This window comes from Notothenia coriiceps, unplaced genomic scaffold (genome assembly GCF_000735185.1).
Source record: "Notothenia coriiceps isolate Sejong01 unplaced genomic scaffold, NC01 NC01_scaffold00031461, whole genome shotgun sequence".
Lineage (NCBI taxonomy): Eukaryota > Metazoa > Chordata > Actinopteri > Perciformes > Nototheniidae > Notothenia > Notothenia coriiceps.
The window spans coordinates 118,058-132,346 of NW_011364162.1; the positions used below are offsets into that span (position 1 = coordinate 118,058).

Consider the following 14,289-nt stretch of genomic DNA (forward strand, 5'->3'; position numbering starts at 1 on the left):
TAGATGCGTTACATTATAAGAAAGCAAATGCGGCCTTTGACTTAGCCTAGACACAGTCTGCACTCGTGTGTGTGTGTGTGTGTATATATATATATAATATACATATACACACACTACGCTTTGTTCTACTTATTCTGTGATCTTCATGACTTTCACTGTAGTGTATAATAACAACTGGGTGTCCGTATCACACGCTGCCTCTAAGTTGTGTCACAGGCTGCTGACTCATCAGAGTCTCCAGTGTTCACTGGATCTGTAATCTAATCACAGACAGAAATCCAGCTCACTTTATGGTGATTCACCGAACCGAGTTAACCGGGGGAAGTCTGGAGACACTTTTGTTTCATAACACGGACCCCAGGTGTCGCATAGCAAAGAACAACACCGTAACTGCTGGTTACAAGAGCGTCAGCTTAGGCGACACATGAGGAATTGATTGACGTTTTGTTTCATTTATTGTCACACTATCTTAACTCCAAGGTTTCCTCAGAACTGAGCTTTAAGATGTTTTGAAATCTTTCATTTTCTGTGGCAATCTTATCTGACACTGAACTGCTCAAACTGGACTTTACCAAACTGAAAAAGGGAATGTTTGTGTCACTCTTCGTGGAATCTGTCGTTTTTATAATATCAAAATATGCATTTTTCTCATACTAGAAATCACCCCAGAGTAGCACATTTCAGTTAATAATCATTTTTTATTTTCTTTAGAAAAAGAAACTATCACAACTTCATTTGGTTACTGTACAGTTTCTCTTCTCATAGTCACTCATTCTGATAACAGTTTGTGATTTCATGCTGGAACACCAAACACCCTCCTACTAACGCACACCACTAGTTACAACATGACGGTACACTTTCCTCTTTTTCCGCATTTTAAATCCTGTGATACTCTGGACTGAATAGCAAATAGAATTCACTTCTATAAAAAAAAAGAAAAAAAACTGAGACAGAGTAGAAATCCCTGACAGATTCACTGAGGAAACGAGGGACAAGAGAAGGGACTCTGAGCGGTGTGGTCCATACAACCTGCACCTGACGAGTGTGTGTTTTGGAGAGCACCATGGTTCACTGTCTGTGTGTGAGTTTAAGAGGTTCCCTGCCCTACATGAGACAAGAGTGGGAGAGAAAGAGTCGGTGGGGGGGAGGAGAGTATCTAGGTCAGATTGTGGAGCATGCAGACCCCCTTTGCAGACACACTCGCATTCTCTCTCTCTGCGGACAAAACTACATGCATGTTCATCAACAGTCGGGACAGAGGACTGTAAGTGGAACACAGTTAATATAAGATTAAGGGATGTATCAAGTATGTCTCCCTGAGAAACACTTATTTCTTCAGTACCATAAAAACCCTCCGTCACTGGCCCGTCCTATCAACCCATCTACACCTCATCCTAAAATTTAAAAAAATGTGGCTCATTGTTTTACATACCGTCTTCCTTTTTTCCTACACTTGAACGCACCTATTGTTCCATTAGGATTAGTGCACCGCTGCCAATGATCCCAGCAGCCAATAAGGGGGCAGGGGCTTGTGACATTCAAACCACTTTTAACTTTCCGCAGCCAACTTTCCACCCGCAGGTGTATGCGTGCAGTGACTCGCACCTCACTGCACTTGCAGCAGTATAAATATATACATACTGGTTTATGGGAGCCAGCCTCACATGACAGGCTCAGTTTGTGAAGTGTGATGGTGACACCTTTGTGACAGTTTGAGTGGAGCTACTGTCCTCCCAACACCCCCACTCTTTACACTAAAATGGGGGAGTTGGGAGGCGGAGGGGGGGGGCTGTAAATAGGTTGTCCGACAGCGCCTCGACAACTCCCACAGTAGCACCACAGGGCTAAAGCACACACACACACACACACATACCAACGTCACGTTTTGAGCTGAAATGCAAGCACCAGGGACCGGGAAAAGTAGAAAAAGAGAACAATTAGAACAGACAAAGAAGTGAAGACTTATTGCTAAAAAATGTATTCCTCATTCTTCACCATATAATGCCAGTCCCTCTTTACCTGTGTAAAGGCATTTATTGTGTATTCAAGGGGACATTTGTGTACAGGGGCTCGAACATTAGCGCACGATTCTTTTCTTCTATTAAATCAGGTTGGATCAGACAAATCTTTGCTTGCTAATAACTCTAGTGTGATAAGAGTAATCTCTGTAGCCCTTTTCAAGTTTCACTCGGATGAACACTCTCCCAGGAAAGGGATGGCGTCCTCTGCGAGTTAAGAAAGAGTGTGATGTGAGGCAAGTGACAGTGCAGGTGTGCTCGAGTGTGTTTTTACTAAAAACACACCATGACGTGAGAACACACGCAGGTTAAAAACATTTGCTCCTTTACGAAGCCGTCCACTCGTACGAGGACGTTTTTAAAAAGCATTATCTAAAAATCAAACCTCATCAGTGGCTGTATAGAGAAATTCCACAGCCGCTCAAGAAAATCCTCTGTATAAAAACATCTTTTTTGAGTGTTTCATTTATTGTCTCTTGCTCTGCTCAGCTAATATTAAAAACCGGGAACTGGGGGGTGTCGACACCTCTCAGTAGAAAACAAATAAAAGAACAACCAAACGAGTTTCAAAACCTAGTCTCCATGTTCTCCTGTGCTCCGACTCCTCCTGAGGAGTGCAGAGGTGGAGAAGAGAGGAGATGACAGCACTCTCTCTCTAAGAGACAAGTTTGGGTAGGACCGTGCGAAGAGGTAAGGTCTCTCCTGAGTCTCCCATCGTGTGGCCCCGCAGTTTGTTGTTGGCAGCTGTGGTGCCTAAGCCAGGCCCCCCTTTGGCCAGGATGGAAGGGAAAGAGGTGCTGTGGTGCTCGGGGAGCCGTTTCATTGTGGCCCCTTGGCTCTTCTCGGTCCCTGGTAAGGGCTTGGGTAGGCGGCGATACAGCCAAGGGTGTCTGAGGGCCTGGCTAGGGGTGAGACGTGACGAGGGGTCCCAGTCCAAACACTTCTTTATGAAGTCAGTAAAGGTGGGGTCCTCGCAGCCCTTGAGCGCGGCACTCCACTCCTTGCTACCTGGGGGGCCTCTCATCTTGCCGCGGCGAGAGCGAGACCCCGTCAGCACGGTGGCCCCTGTGGGCAGGGTGTTGGCCCCGCAGTAACGAGGGTGGCCCTTGGAGTTGATAAAGTTCTTTGCGCGTTTGGCCTGCTCCACCACCTTCTGGGGGGGCATGCCCAGCAGCTCCATGACACAGGCCAGCTGGTCGCCCTCGTCCTCGCCGGGGAACAGCGGGTAGCCGGTCAGCAGCTCGGCCAGGATGCAGCCGAAGCTCCACATGTCGATAGGAAGGCCGTAGCGGGAACCCAGGATCACCTCTGGAGCTCGGTAGAAACGAGACTGGATGTAGGTGTACACCCGCTGGTGTTCAAAACAGCTGGAACCAAAGTCAATAACCTGGTGGAGACAAGAGAGGAGAGAGTAAACGTAGGAAACCACTTATCGCTCTGCAGGGGCCACAGGTGAACGTGCCAGGGGTCTCACCTTGATGCCGCTGCGGCCCTGCTGCTTCAGCAGGATGTTCTCCGGCTTGAGGTCACAGTGAATGATTCTGTGCCGGCTCAGGGCCTCCAGGCACTGCAGAATGGAGTGCGCAAACTTCCTGACCAGAGGCAGACTGAAGCCCTGGAATTTGTTGCGCTTGATGAGCTCATACAGGTTCATGCTCAGGAGCTCGAAGGTCATGCAGATGTGGTTGCGGAAGGTGAAGTTTTCGAGCATGTGCACCACGTTCATGGTGCCGTTGCGATCCTGCTTGCGGAGGTGCTCCAGGATGCGGATCTCCTCCTGCGCCTGCCGGTGGAAACGCTTCTCGTTGCGCACCATCTTCAGAGCCAGGTGCTGCTGCAGCTTGTGGTCGTACACCTTCGCCACCTGGCCAAAGCTGCCCTTACCAATGATCTGAGGAGAGCCCGAGAAAAGGCTGGGTTAGCTTCACAGACTATAGTACTTCTACGGTGTCATTGTGATAGCCCAAACACTTGACACACAGAAAAAAATCTAATCTCACAATATTTTGTAACACATTCCAGGATATTAGTTTCATGACAATATTGTAGGCTTTAACATTGAGAGTTATCATAAATGATCATCTGTAGCCAGGAAGATTTCAATACCTTGAGGAACTCGTAGCGGTAAGCCACGTGGTCATGGGCGACATTAATGTATCCGCCCTGCTCATCGTCGTAGCCACAGTTGTTGTTGCCGCCGGCGACGGCAGGCCTCTTCTTGGCATTGGGTCCCACGAAGTAGATGTCTGGGTAGGAGTGGATCTCCGTCTGCTCCAGGGTGGTCAGCTGAGATCGGTACAGCCTCAGAGCCTGGTCGGGGGTGAGGGGGCCGCACAGCTTCCCGCTGTTCCCCCCACTGCCAACGCCCAGCGTGCCGGAGGATTCACTGGAGCCCTTACTGGATTCAGTGCTGCGGCAAGCAAGCATGACAGAAACATGCTGTGAAGGGGGGTTCCTCCTGCTTGTGAATGTGTTTTTGGCAGCTTTAGAATACTTTACTAGGATGTTTTGAAGTTATAGTGGCGTGTCCTTGTGTGTTTGTTCCTTACCTGTCTACACTGTGCTCCTTCGACAGGCTGGAGACCGCGGCGGGTTTACTGGGCGTCTGTCCCGTGGTCCCACTGTTCAGAGGGGCGGCCGTTGTTATGGCGTTGACCTTTCGATTGTTGGTGGTGGTGTCTTCATACAGGTACTTGACCTTCAGCTGGCCACCTCGCACACTTACCGGTTCCCTCATTACAGTCTTGTTACTGACAACCTGTGAGAGGAAGAAGAGACAAACCATGAGCAGGGTGAACACGATTCATTGTGTCAAAGACGTTTTGATCATTGCGTTGAATTAATGTGTTCAATAGAGGGAAGAGAGGACCGCTCAGTTTTTGTCAGACTAGAGAGACATTGTGAACTACTAGCCTGAATCACGTTACTATTCATTAACAAATAGAGTGAACTAATCTGTCAAACTAGTTTTGCCAGAACAGTAGGGTGACTAAAAATAGCATTGGGATAGTTGTGTGTCGTATTTGATATTTATTTATTTAATAAGTTTAAACTTTAATGTTATAAGTGTTTAAGTTATAAGTTACAGTCTTTATTATAATATTGTTTAAGAAAACGTGCATTATGTTACTTAGAGTTTACCATACGTTTACTGTTTGACTTATACGTTACATGTTTTAAATAAATAAAAGAATGTAAAACTAAGAAAGCGGAATTAGCTAGTGAGCAGATCTATCACAGGTTTCCTTTGATAAGAGGCTTAATATCAACAGCTAACCACAGAGCAGAGAGTCCGAGATACAGAAGGCAGCAGGTGAACCAGCGCAACTGGATTTAGATCCAGTTTGGCAACAAATTCAAACGCAGGCCCACCCCAACCCGTGCAAAATGACCAACATGGTTCCCATTTGATTTGTTTGCAAGCTGTTGGGTAAAGGGTATTGCTATTGTTTAGCTGCGTATTTTAATTCTCTTTTCATTTGTTTGGGCTCAATACGACTGCACAACGAACAAACATCCAATTTGAGTGACAGGGACTGAATTCTCCTCCAGTCTAAACAATCACAAACACTGTAATCTATTTTTGGACAAATGTGCAGACAAACTTTTCAAAGTGACGAATCCACCATTGCCTAATACAACTGTAAGGTCAGAAGAGTTTCAGGAACGCTCGAGTGTCCTGCCCTTGCTTTAGGTTTCAGCAACCCCAGGAATTCATTCCTCCTCTCTCTGCTTCTCCCTCCCTTCTCTCTCTCTCTCTCTCTCTCTCTCTCGCTTACCAGCGGAAAGAGCCCTCCACAAGATTATGGAGCTCAAGGGAAATGACAGTCATTAAAGTTAGATTATACTCTTAAACTGTAGAAGCAGTGTGGATGTTAATAAGACACGCCGACATAAACCCAGCGTGGCCTTCCTATATACAGACACATCTACTGAGTGTGTCTAGCTGTCTCTCTTTCACAAGCTCCTGTATTTAATGTCAGTGCAGTTTCAGCCATCTGAGGGAAACTAGATCCTTGGACATGATGTCTTCTCTTCTGTGATTAAATAACGTTGCTCCCCTGTGGAGCTTCTGGCTGCGGCTTATACACACACAGCTGAGCAGGTTGGCTATGGCTGAAACAGTGTCCCCCGATTAACACAACAAGGAAATGTACATTAAAAGTGTTGACATGTTCCACTGAAAGAGGACCCAGCCTCGGAGTGTGTTTGTGTTGTACGATTGAGTCCTAAAATAGAGGTGGTATGCAGGAGGGTTTTCCATACATGTAACCATATAGTCTTAACTCATTACAACAGCCCTGCTGCTGACCCAGGGTCCGGTGCAGCTGTTGTCCCAAAGCTGTACTATGAACATAGTGAATGTCATCGATTGAGCCCACTCACCCGGCCACAAACACTGGCCTTAAAAATCAAAGCTTTCAGCATGTGGAGCACTATCTTTGATGGATCATTGATTGGAATGGTTAAGGGGCGCTTTAGAAAAACCATTTTTAGAAGTTATGAAAATGACAAGCACTCCGGGAGCGAAAATCTTCTCTAACACCAATGAATAACGAGTGTTCTTTGTGCAAATCTGCAACAGATGGAGGAGGGCTAATCTCTTTTTCTAGTCAGAGAAACACCCAAATACGCTTTCCTCCTCTCAAGCACAAAGTCTGAGCGTTGCAACAACTCGACACATCAGCAAATCGTGGTCAAGCTGAGATATGGGTCATAGACATAACAAAAACTGATTAATGTTGCATTATGGCCCAGAACTAAGCACTACTACAATGTATTGTAATCATTCTTGCCTTACTCTTACAAGGAAGCGGGAGTATATCAGTTGACTTTAATAGAGCATGAGGCAACTGGGCTGTACAAAACGCTGAACTGGGGCGGATATTACCTCGGAGAGTTTGACAGAAAATACAAAGGAAGAAGGACAAGGCTAAAGAGAAAACTAGGACTAACCTATGCACAAGCAACACTGATGGGAGGATTACATGAGATAGTGGAAGGGGAGGGAGAATGTGGATTGTTGATTTTGTTTGTGGGTCACATTTTCAAGCCCAATAAATCTTAACAATATATCACACCAGCCTTTCCCCCTCCTCTGCTGGTGTGGGGGGCGGTGAAGTATCATTGTTTGTGTGTGTGCATTTTCTGCCAAAGGGGCTTTTCAGAGGCAAACAAAGCTTACAGATACCCCACCAGGACAATTAGGGGAAAATGCATTACTTAATGTCCTAAGGACTGGTGTTGTCTGACCACTAAATGTACTCAAAGAAGTTAACCAAAAAAATGAACAAATGTATATTTACTTATCAGCAATAAAAACTCATTTATATTTAACTACATGTAAAGTCTATGGAAATCTATGACCTACATTCTATGAATAAAAAGGGACTGATAACTCTGAATATGCACAGCTACACTGCATTACACATTCTTTTTTAAAAAAAGGCTTTTCTCTTAGCTAATGCAAATGGTGACATACAGTATGCTCTGTGCTTAATGTACTTCCAATGAACTGTAAAATGCACATTAAAACTACAAAAGTTCCCAAGACTGGTAACTGCTGTTGATCACATTAACTTTGGCTAGAGACACAAAATGGCCTCTTCACTTCAACTGATTTGACACGGTCATGCAAAAATTGTACTCTAACATCACTCTTCCCCTCGGGCAGTGAATCAATATTGATCACATGTTACTCTCTTGAAGGCTATTAACACGTGACTGAATTACACAAGTTGGAGGAAGCAGATAAGACCAGAGATAAGCCTGCAAATCAAGACTGAAGGGAGAAGGAGGAGGGTTGTAAATGTGATGAATGGGAACAGGGCTGAGTGGAGAATACATCTCAGAGGAACAGGATGTCTGGAGACAAGAGTGTGCTCCGGCACAGGAAATACAGATTTGCTGGGTTTGTGCATATACGTATGTGTGTTTGGGTGTGTGCACTTACTGTGTGTTTGGGCATGGGGGGCAGCCCAGACGGACTGTTTGTATCTGCGTCGTCTTTAAGGATGTGGTCTGTCCTCATGTACGAGTCATAGAGACCATCCCCATGGCGTGCTGAAGGAACAGAGTGGAACAAATAAGTCAGCGTGATAATGCGAAATCATCAGATCTGCGACAGAGATGCACTCGGGGATAAAGGCTGACGTTCAGAGGCGATGTCTATGGAAAACCATCTAATCTCCCTTGCTTGTTTAAACCAAGCAAAGTCCCATTGATTGGTTTACTAAGCAACCTACCGGTACCAATGACTACTTTGAGACTGAAACAATTGATTTGGTAACAAATCCAGTGAACTAAACTCAGCAGGAGAGCCCCACACAGCTCCTCTCTACAGACCAGCGGGGCACATTGTCTGCCACAAAAACTAAACCCACATTTTTGGTGAAAAGCGGCCATTATTAGCAGATACACCCATTGCATCTATTGTGTCAAATACATTGTATCCAAAGCCAGAGCTCCGACCTGAACAGCTTAGATAGGGCTTATGGTCCGAGATCGCTAGCGCTGCAAGTGGTATTATTGGCCTAATGGGAGTAACAGATGCCTCTGTGACGACAGTTTCTTGCCGTCTGTCCATCTGTCCATTCAGACCAAGTCATGTATTGCACACACCAGGTGTGATCAGAAATAGAGCCTTATGGATGGATGCTGGTGCTTGTCATTCAATAGTGTGCTCACCTCTGTGGCACTGAGCCAAACACCTTTATGTGAGATGACAGAGTAGATGGATGAGGGGGACGACTGTAGGAGGAAGCCAGGTACTCAAATGACAAACCTCCACCAGCCGGCTGTCCATCATCTCAACAGTCCTGTAGTCCACACTGCACCTGACATAACAAACTCTAATGGCTTGAAATAAGGATAAGCAGCCTGATAGCCCAAGCCAATTATAGAGCTATTGTGTTTGGTTAGCTCATTAGCAAACAGACTGAAACTGTTGCAGATTTGAATATTTCTCTAGCCCTTGAGAGTGTTGTAACCATGTGCAGGTGCGTCAAAGCCCGTGTCCCTTGCGTGAGCTCACAAACAGGACAGTTTATACCTGTTGCCTGGAAACAGACGCATTAGACCTGCACAGCACAGTAAACAGGGGCATTAGGGCTCCACGCACAATATAAGGCAAGAACAGGCCTCATTAGCCCTTTGCAAACTGCTTATTACCCAGTGGGGGTCTGCACTTTCTGTAAAGCATCTGACTTTGTTTTCCAACTAAACTTTCTTAGTGGGGGGGGGGGGCGCGCGCACACACTTCTATATCCCCTAACTGCAGCTGGCTCTACCCATTGTGAAATAAACCCTCTGCACAGCAAAGGCTAGAGAACAAGGTTCGAGCAAAGAGACCTACTGCAGATCATGTGTCATAAAACGTGGTGTGGAGGGGTTAAGTCATAGCTTTTTGTCTCCTCCTCTTCCTTGTGTGCTGGACAAAGTGTCTCTTTGCAGACAATGCGTCCAATGTACACTATCTGGAAAGCAATGTCACAAAGTGTTCTAACTTTTTCTAGAATGCAAACTTAAACATTGCCACAAGCCTAAACACACCACAGAAAGATTAGGCAAGTGCCCATAAGGCTACATATTAAACAACAACAACTATGACGGCCATGGAACACATTCCGAAACCGTTGTTTAAAAGTATCAAGGCTTAACACTGATAACAAAATAAATGGCTTACGAACAATGTGTAAAAACAACGCGGAGCTTCCTGGGCTGTCTTCCAAAACATTCACAGACATAAGTCTCGTTATCAATATCAAAGCAAAAGAAAACATGTTTACAACCGAAGACTTGTGAAAGGCCCTCAACATCTGTACGTTCTCTGCACACACACACTGACACGACTTGCCTTTTAAACCCAGTCAAAGGTTTTTTTCAAAAGTGAATTAAAGCCATTTGAGGAACATTACATGTTTGTAAATAGTTACTTTAGAAACTGTCGCCACGCCATGCTGGCAGCTAGTCTTTGTTCCACATTAACGCCGAATCTGCATTAAACAATTAAGAAGCAAAAACACATTTTAAGTACTGCGATATTTTTGTTGTAGTTACCTGTTGCTATTGGGCCCTCTGGTTTCCTGCTTATTATCATCATGATTGCAATTAAAATGTGATGCCAGCATCCGAAGCGAAGAAAAAAATCCGAATTAAAAAAAAGAGAAAAACAAAGATTCACGAAGCAAACTTTTCTAACAGCGAGTGTTACTCTGCTTAACTGTAATGTTTGCTAGCACCTTATCAGAACCAACTCAAGTTATTCTTTCCTTTGGGATTAGCTAGCTGTTTCCTTGGCTCTAACTGTAATTTATCATTGTTTGATTAAACCACAGAGTTTTTTATCTTCATCGTGCTGGCTAACATTAGCTACAGTTGGAAAACCCTAAGCAGGCGGTGGGGGTCGTTTTCCTTCAGCTAGCTAGCCCGCTAGCTCGCACTGCTACAAAAACACTCGTCCGCCGGAGAGCCGCTCCCTCTGGTAAAAATAGTTTGAGTCCAAATATTGCAGGTCGATGGTCTGACCCGTGTGCCCCTCGCCTTTCTCTGTCGGTACAAGGAGTCAATACAGAGCACCATTCCCGTGCTTATTCCCGGTTAGCTGACTTTGTAGTGAGCTAGCTGCGGAGCTACCACTCGGTGAACCCCCACGATTTTGTCCTTCTTCGGGACAGCTTGGGGCCGCTCGTCTTCTAGGGATGGCTAGCCAGAGTAGGCTAGCTGTACTCTAAGCCCCATGTTAACCGCAAACACACCCGGAGCATCACCTTCGCAGAATCACCTGTACTCAGTGCAATAAAGCGGCGATGCTTAATCCTTCTGCTCCGCGGTAGGAGTATCTTATTCGACGCAGCTGTGTGTTGTTGCTAAGGGCGTCTTCAGTGCGCCCACAGTCAGCAGGCAGACAGAGGGAGGAGCGGGGCGGGGCTTGGTGAGCCCCACAGCCGGCAGGAGGGCGCCCCGCAGCGGACTCCTGGTGCTCTTCACACCGCCCAATGCGAGTGTGTTTCAGAAATACTGTGTTACTGTACATTTGCTCTTTTAAAATACACTCGGTGGTACAAACATGGGCGGTTCTGGAGTGGGGAAGAATAGGACAAATGTGTCTATGTTATACCATTTGGGATAGTGATGCACTGATGGTTGTGCTCTGTAACTTGAGCTAAGAAGTGTTTGTTTTTTTAAAATTGTAATTTAATAAAAAATGAAACCAAGTTATTACCACAAATGCTGTAACTGAAAACAATACCAATCATGGGTTTTTGATGTGCACTTTCATTTCTAAGCTGAACTATAAATGTCTATTTCGTCCCACATTAACTATGCCTCTCATAAAATAACCGGCCCCAGCATTGCACACCACCCCCCAGTAAAAATTTACCTAGAACTGCAACCGAGAACAATGGGTTAATTAGTAGTTATTCAAGTCAAAACATCAATACATTAATAAAACATCTTTAACGTTGATAAATGTATAGTGAAAAATCCAGAATAAAGGATAAAGTCATAAATCAGTTATAAATCTTAAAAAGTCATTATTATTTATAAACATATTCGAAGAAGTGTGTGTAAACCTTAGTCATTTGTTTAGACACTAATTTTGGTCCAACCTGAATATCACTTTCACAAAAGGTCAAAGGTCAAATAATGCATGAAAGAGAAACCTAAAAACACGAATAGAATATAAAAGGTTGTGCTTGATAATGGCTAATAACTGCTTTTTAAACCATTAGCAAATATTTAGTAAACCTATGAATTAACCCTCTACAAAGTATGAATTAAAATGTACCAGACGTTTTTACAGATGCATGTTTGACAGTCAGGGGCGAGTAGAGTAGAGTAGAGTTGCTCTTTTCATCAATCTTCTATCAAAAGAAAAGTAGGTTCTGGAACTTATGACATTAGGGAAGTGACTGACGCTCTATGGAGTCTCGGTCAGACAACATAGGGAATTGTAAGACGTCAGCTTGGCCACTGTGATGGGTATTTTATTATCCAAATAACATGTTGATAATCAATAAACAGATGCATTGCATTGTCAAACCAGCAGTTGCAGACCAAGGGCTCTGAAGACCTTTCCACAGTGCATCTGGCCATGGAAAGCTGAACCATGGACTGAAACTGGAGAAGTCATGGAGATCCATACAGAGCTCGATATAGCAAGAGGCAGGGCAGAGGACAGACGGAGTGAGACTGGGCCGGCATGAGAAGGGGAACAGGCTAAATTCAGACAGTGATACATGCTTGGCAGAGGGTGATGCTAATCTTAGCTCTTTCTCAGAGGTGAGAAGAGGGGTCTGTCTATATTTGCTGCCATAAATAAGCATACTGACACAGTTTTAGGTGGCCCTCTGGGCAGCAGCCAACCCTTAAGGCCAGCTTGGCCATGCTGATTATTCTTGGACGGTGGTGTATAAGAGAGTAGGGTGACAATGCCTATAAATTGATCTGCTTATTGCACTTTCCTCTTAAAGGATTCAAGGTGTAAGTTTGTAAATTAAGAGGCACTCTAATCACAGCTGGTGAATTTACAACCCCAGCAAGAGATGGGACCAGGTGCAAAGCTACCTATAGGTCCTTGTGGGGGTTGTGGGTGGCTGTATTTGGTCTCAGAGCCTGTGACAGACACTGACACCTGCAGGTTTATTGGTCTAACACCTTTGGAATGCCCTTTGAATGAATACAGACCATATCAGGGAAAGTATTGTGTTAAAGTGTCACTAGAACACCTGAAGGTTTTATCATATCAAGCATATCATAACACATGCAAACCAGATTACACTTTATACACGCTGACAGTTTACATTTTGCATGTTAAGATAGTACCTGCAGTGTAGAGGAGGTACTGCCACCTGTTGGTGATTACAACGCAATACAGCTGGCTTTGGGTGAAGAAAAATAGATGAAAACTTTAAGCTCAGCACTTTCTACTTGGGGCATGTCTGGACATCACATTTGGCTAAAAGAGATTAACCACCTCACAATGCATTTAGTGTCTCTCTTATGAGATGTGAAATCAATCAGTATATACAATCCTCAGGCACTTATTTATTAAATATGCTGTCTACAATATGAACATGATATGCACATGATTTAAGAAAAAACATCAAATTCTTGATCCCTTTTCTAGAACTTTCACTCCATTGGTTGGTCGGAATTCAGTTATATGTATCTCATTGAAACAGATCAGCTTGAAGAAGGGGACAAAGTGGGAGTTCTCTTTGTTTTTGTTGTAACCCAACCCTGTACTTAAGAACTATGAGAAACGCATTTGCAATTCAAGTAACGTTGTAACTCTCCTGTATTCATTCTAGAATTACACCCTGTAGTTTAACACTTTTCAAAATGTTTTTACGTGATGTGATAAAGGTATAAATGATTAGATTTTTCTTCAAGTAAGGGTTGAACAAACGGAAGCCAGAGAAATTAGGATATGAGAACATTTCAATAAAGGGATGACCTTTTTATTTCATTGTGATATTCTGTACAGTTCTACTGCTATATTTAAACACACTTCTTCAAATAAAACAAAAATAAATTGCAAAAAAAGCATTAAGTCTCAACATCCCTTGACACAATATCTTATGGATGAGGTGGACCATGAAATAAATAACTCGCGCCACACAGAGGGTTTTGGTTGGAAAAACAAATGTGTTAAGGGAAGGGAAAGAAAATAAATGTGATACACCACCCAAGAAACAGATTTGCACACATGCAAAAGCACCCACACAAACACTCAGGCACCTGTGTGCTGAAACACACCTTACATAGATCCACAGGGGGCACGTGAAACAAAAGGCACTGCCAGCAGGAACAGCTTGGGCTTTGGGTGGTGGCGTTAAAAAAGAAAAAAGACAGGTCTACTGAGAAACATGTGCTTATGGACAACGGGCCTCATTTATTAATGATTTTATGGTATTAAATAACAAAAATGTTCGTCTTGGAAATGTTTATAGGAAATAAGCTTTGGTTTAATGTATTCAATTTATGATACATGCACACCACATATTTGTATAATTTTTACATCACATGTGCACTTGATAAGTGAGGCCCAACGAGGAAGCTATGGTGACACAAAGACACTCATTATAACACACACACACACACACACACACACACACACACACACACACACACACACACACACACACACACACACACACACACACACACACACACACACACACCAGTAGGAATGATACCAAAAGAATATCAATATTCACCGTAATAACAACAAAGTTAAAACTTGTCACTCTTTTTCCAGTGTCTA

At 44.1% G+C, this 14,289-nt stretch overlaps 1 protein-coding gene across 3 annotated transcripts; it reads right to left on the reverse strand.

Moving 5' to 3' along the window:
- Positions 1-678: 678 nt before the first annotated feature.
- Positions 679-10,909, reverse strand: dyrk3 (dual specificity tyrosine phosphorylation regulated kinase 3). 3 transcript variants are annotated; one of them, XM_010787882.1, is made up of 6 exons: positions 10,077-10,909; positions 7,972-8,081; positions 4,568-4,776; positions 4,125-4,428; positions 3,493-3,909; positions 679-3,405 (listed from the first exon to the last, which is right to left on the reverse strand). In XM_010787882.1, the coding sequence occupies exons 1-6, from the start codon at positions 10,117-10,119 to the stop codon at positions 2,674-2,676; spliced, it is 1,815 nt and encodes a 604-aa protein (XP_010786184.1). In that variant the 5' UTR covers positions 10,120-10,909; the 3' UTR covers positions 679-2,673. The 3 variants fall into 3 exon arrangements, with proteins under 3 accessions (XP_010786184.1, XP_010786183.1, XP_010786182.1); XM_010787881.1 differs by having other exon boundaries at positions 4,125-4,476; XM_010787880.1 differs by having other exon boundaries at positions 4,125-4,479.
- Between the last annotated feature and the right edge of the window lie 3,380 nt (positions 10,910-14,289).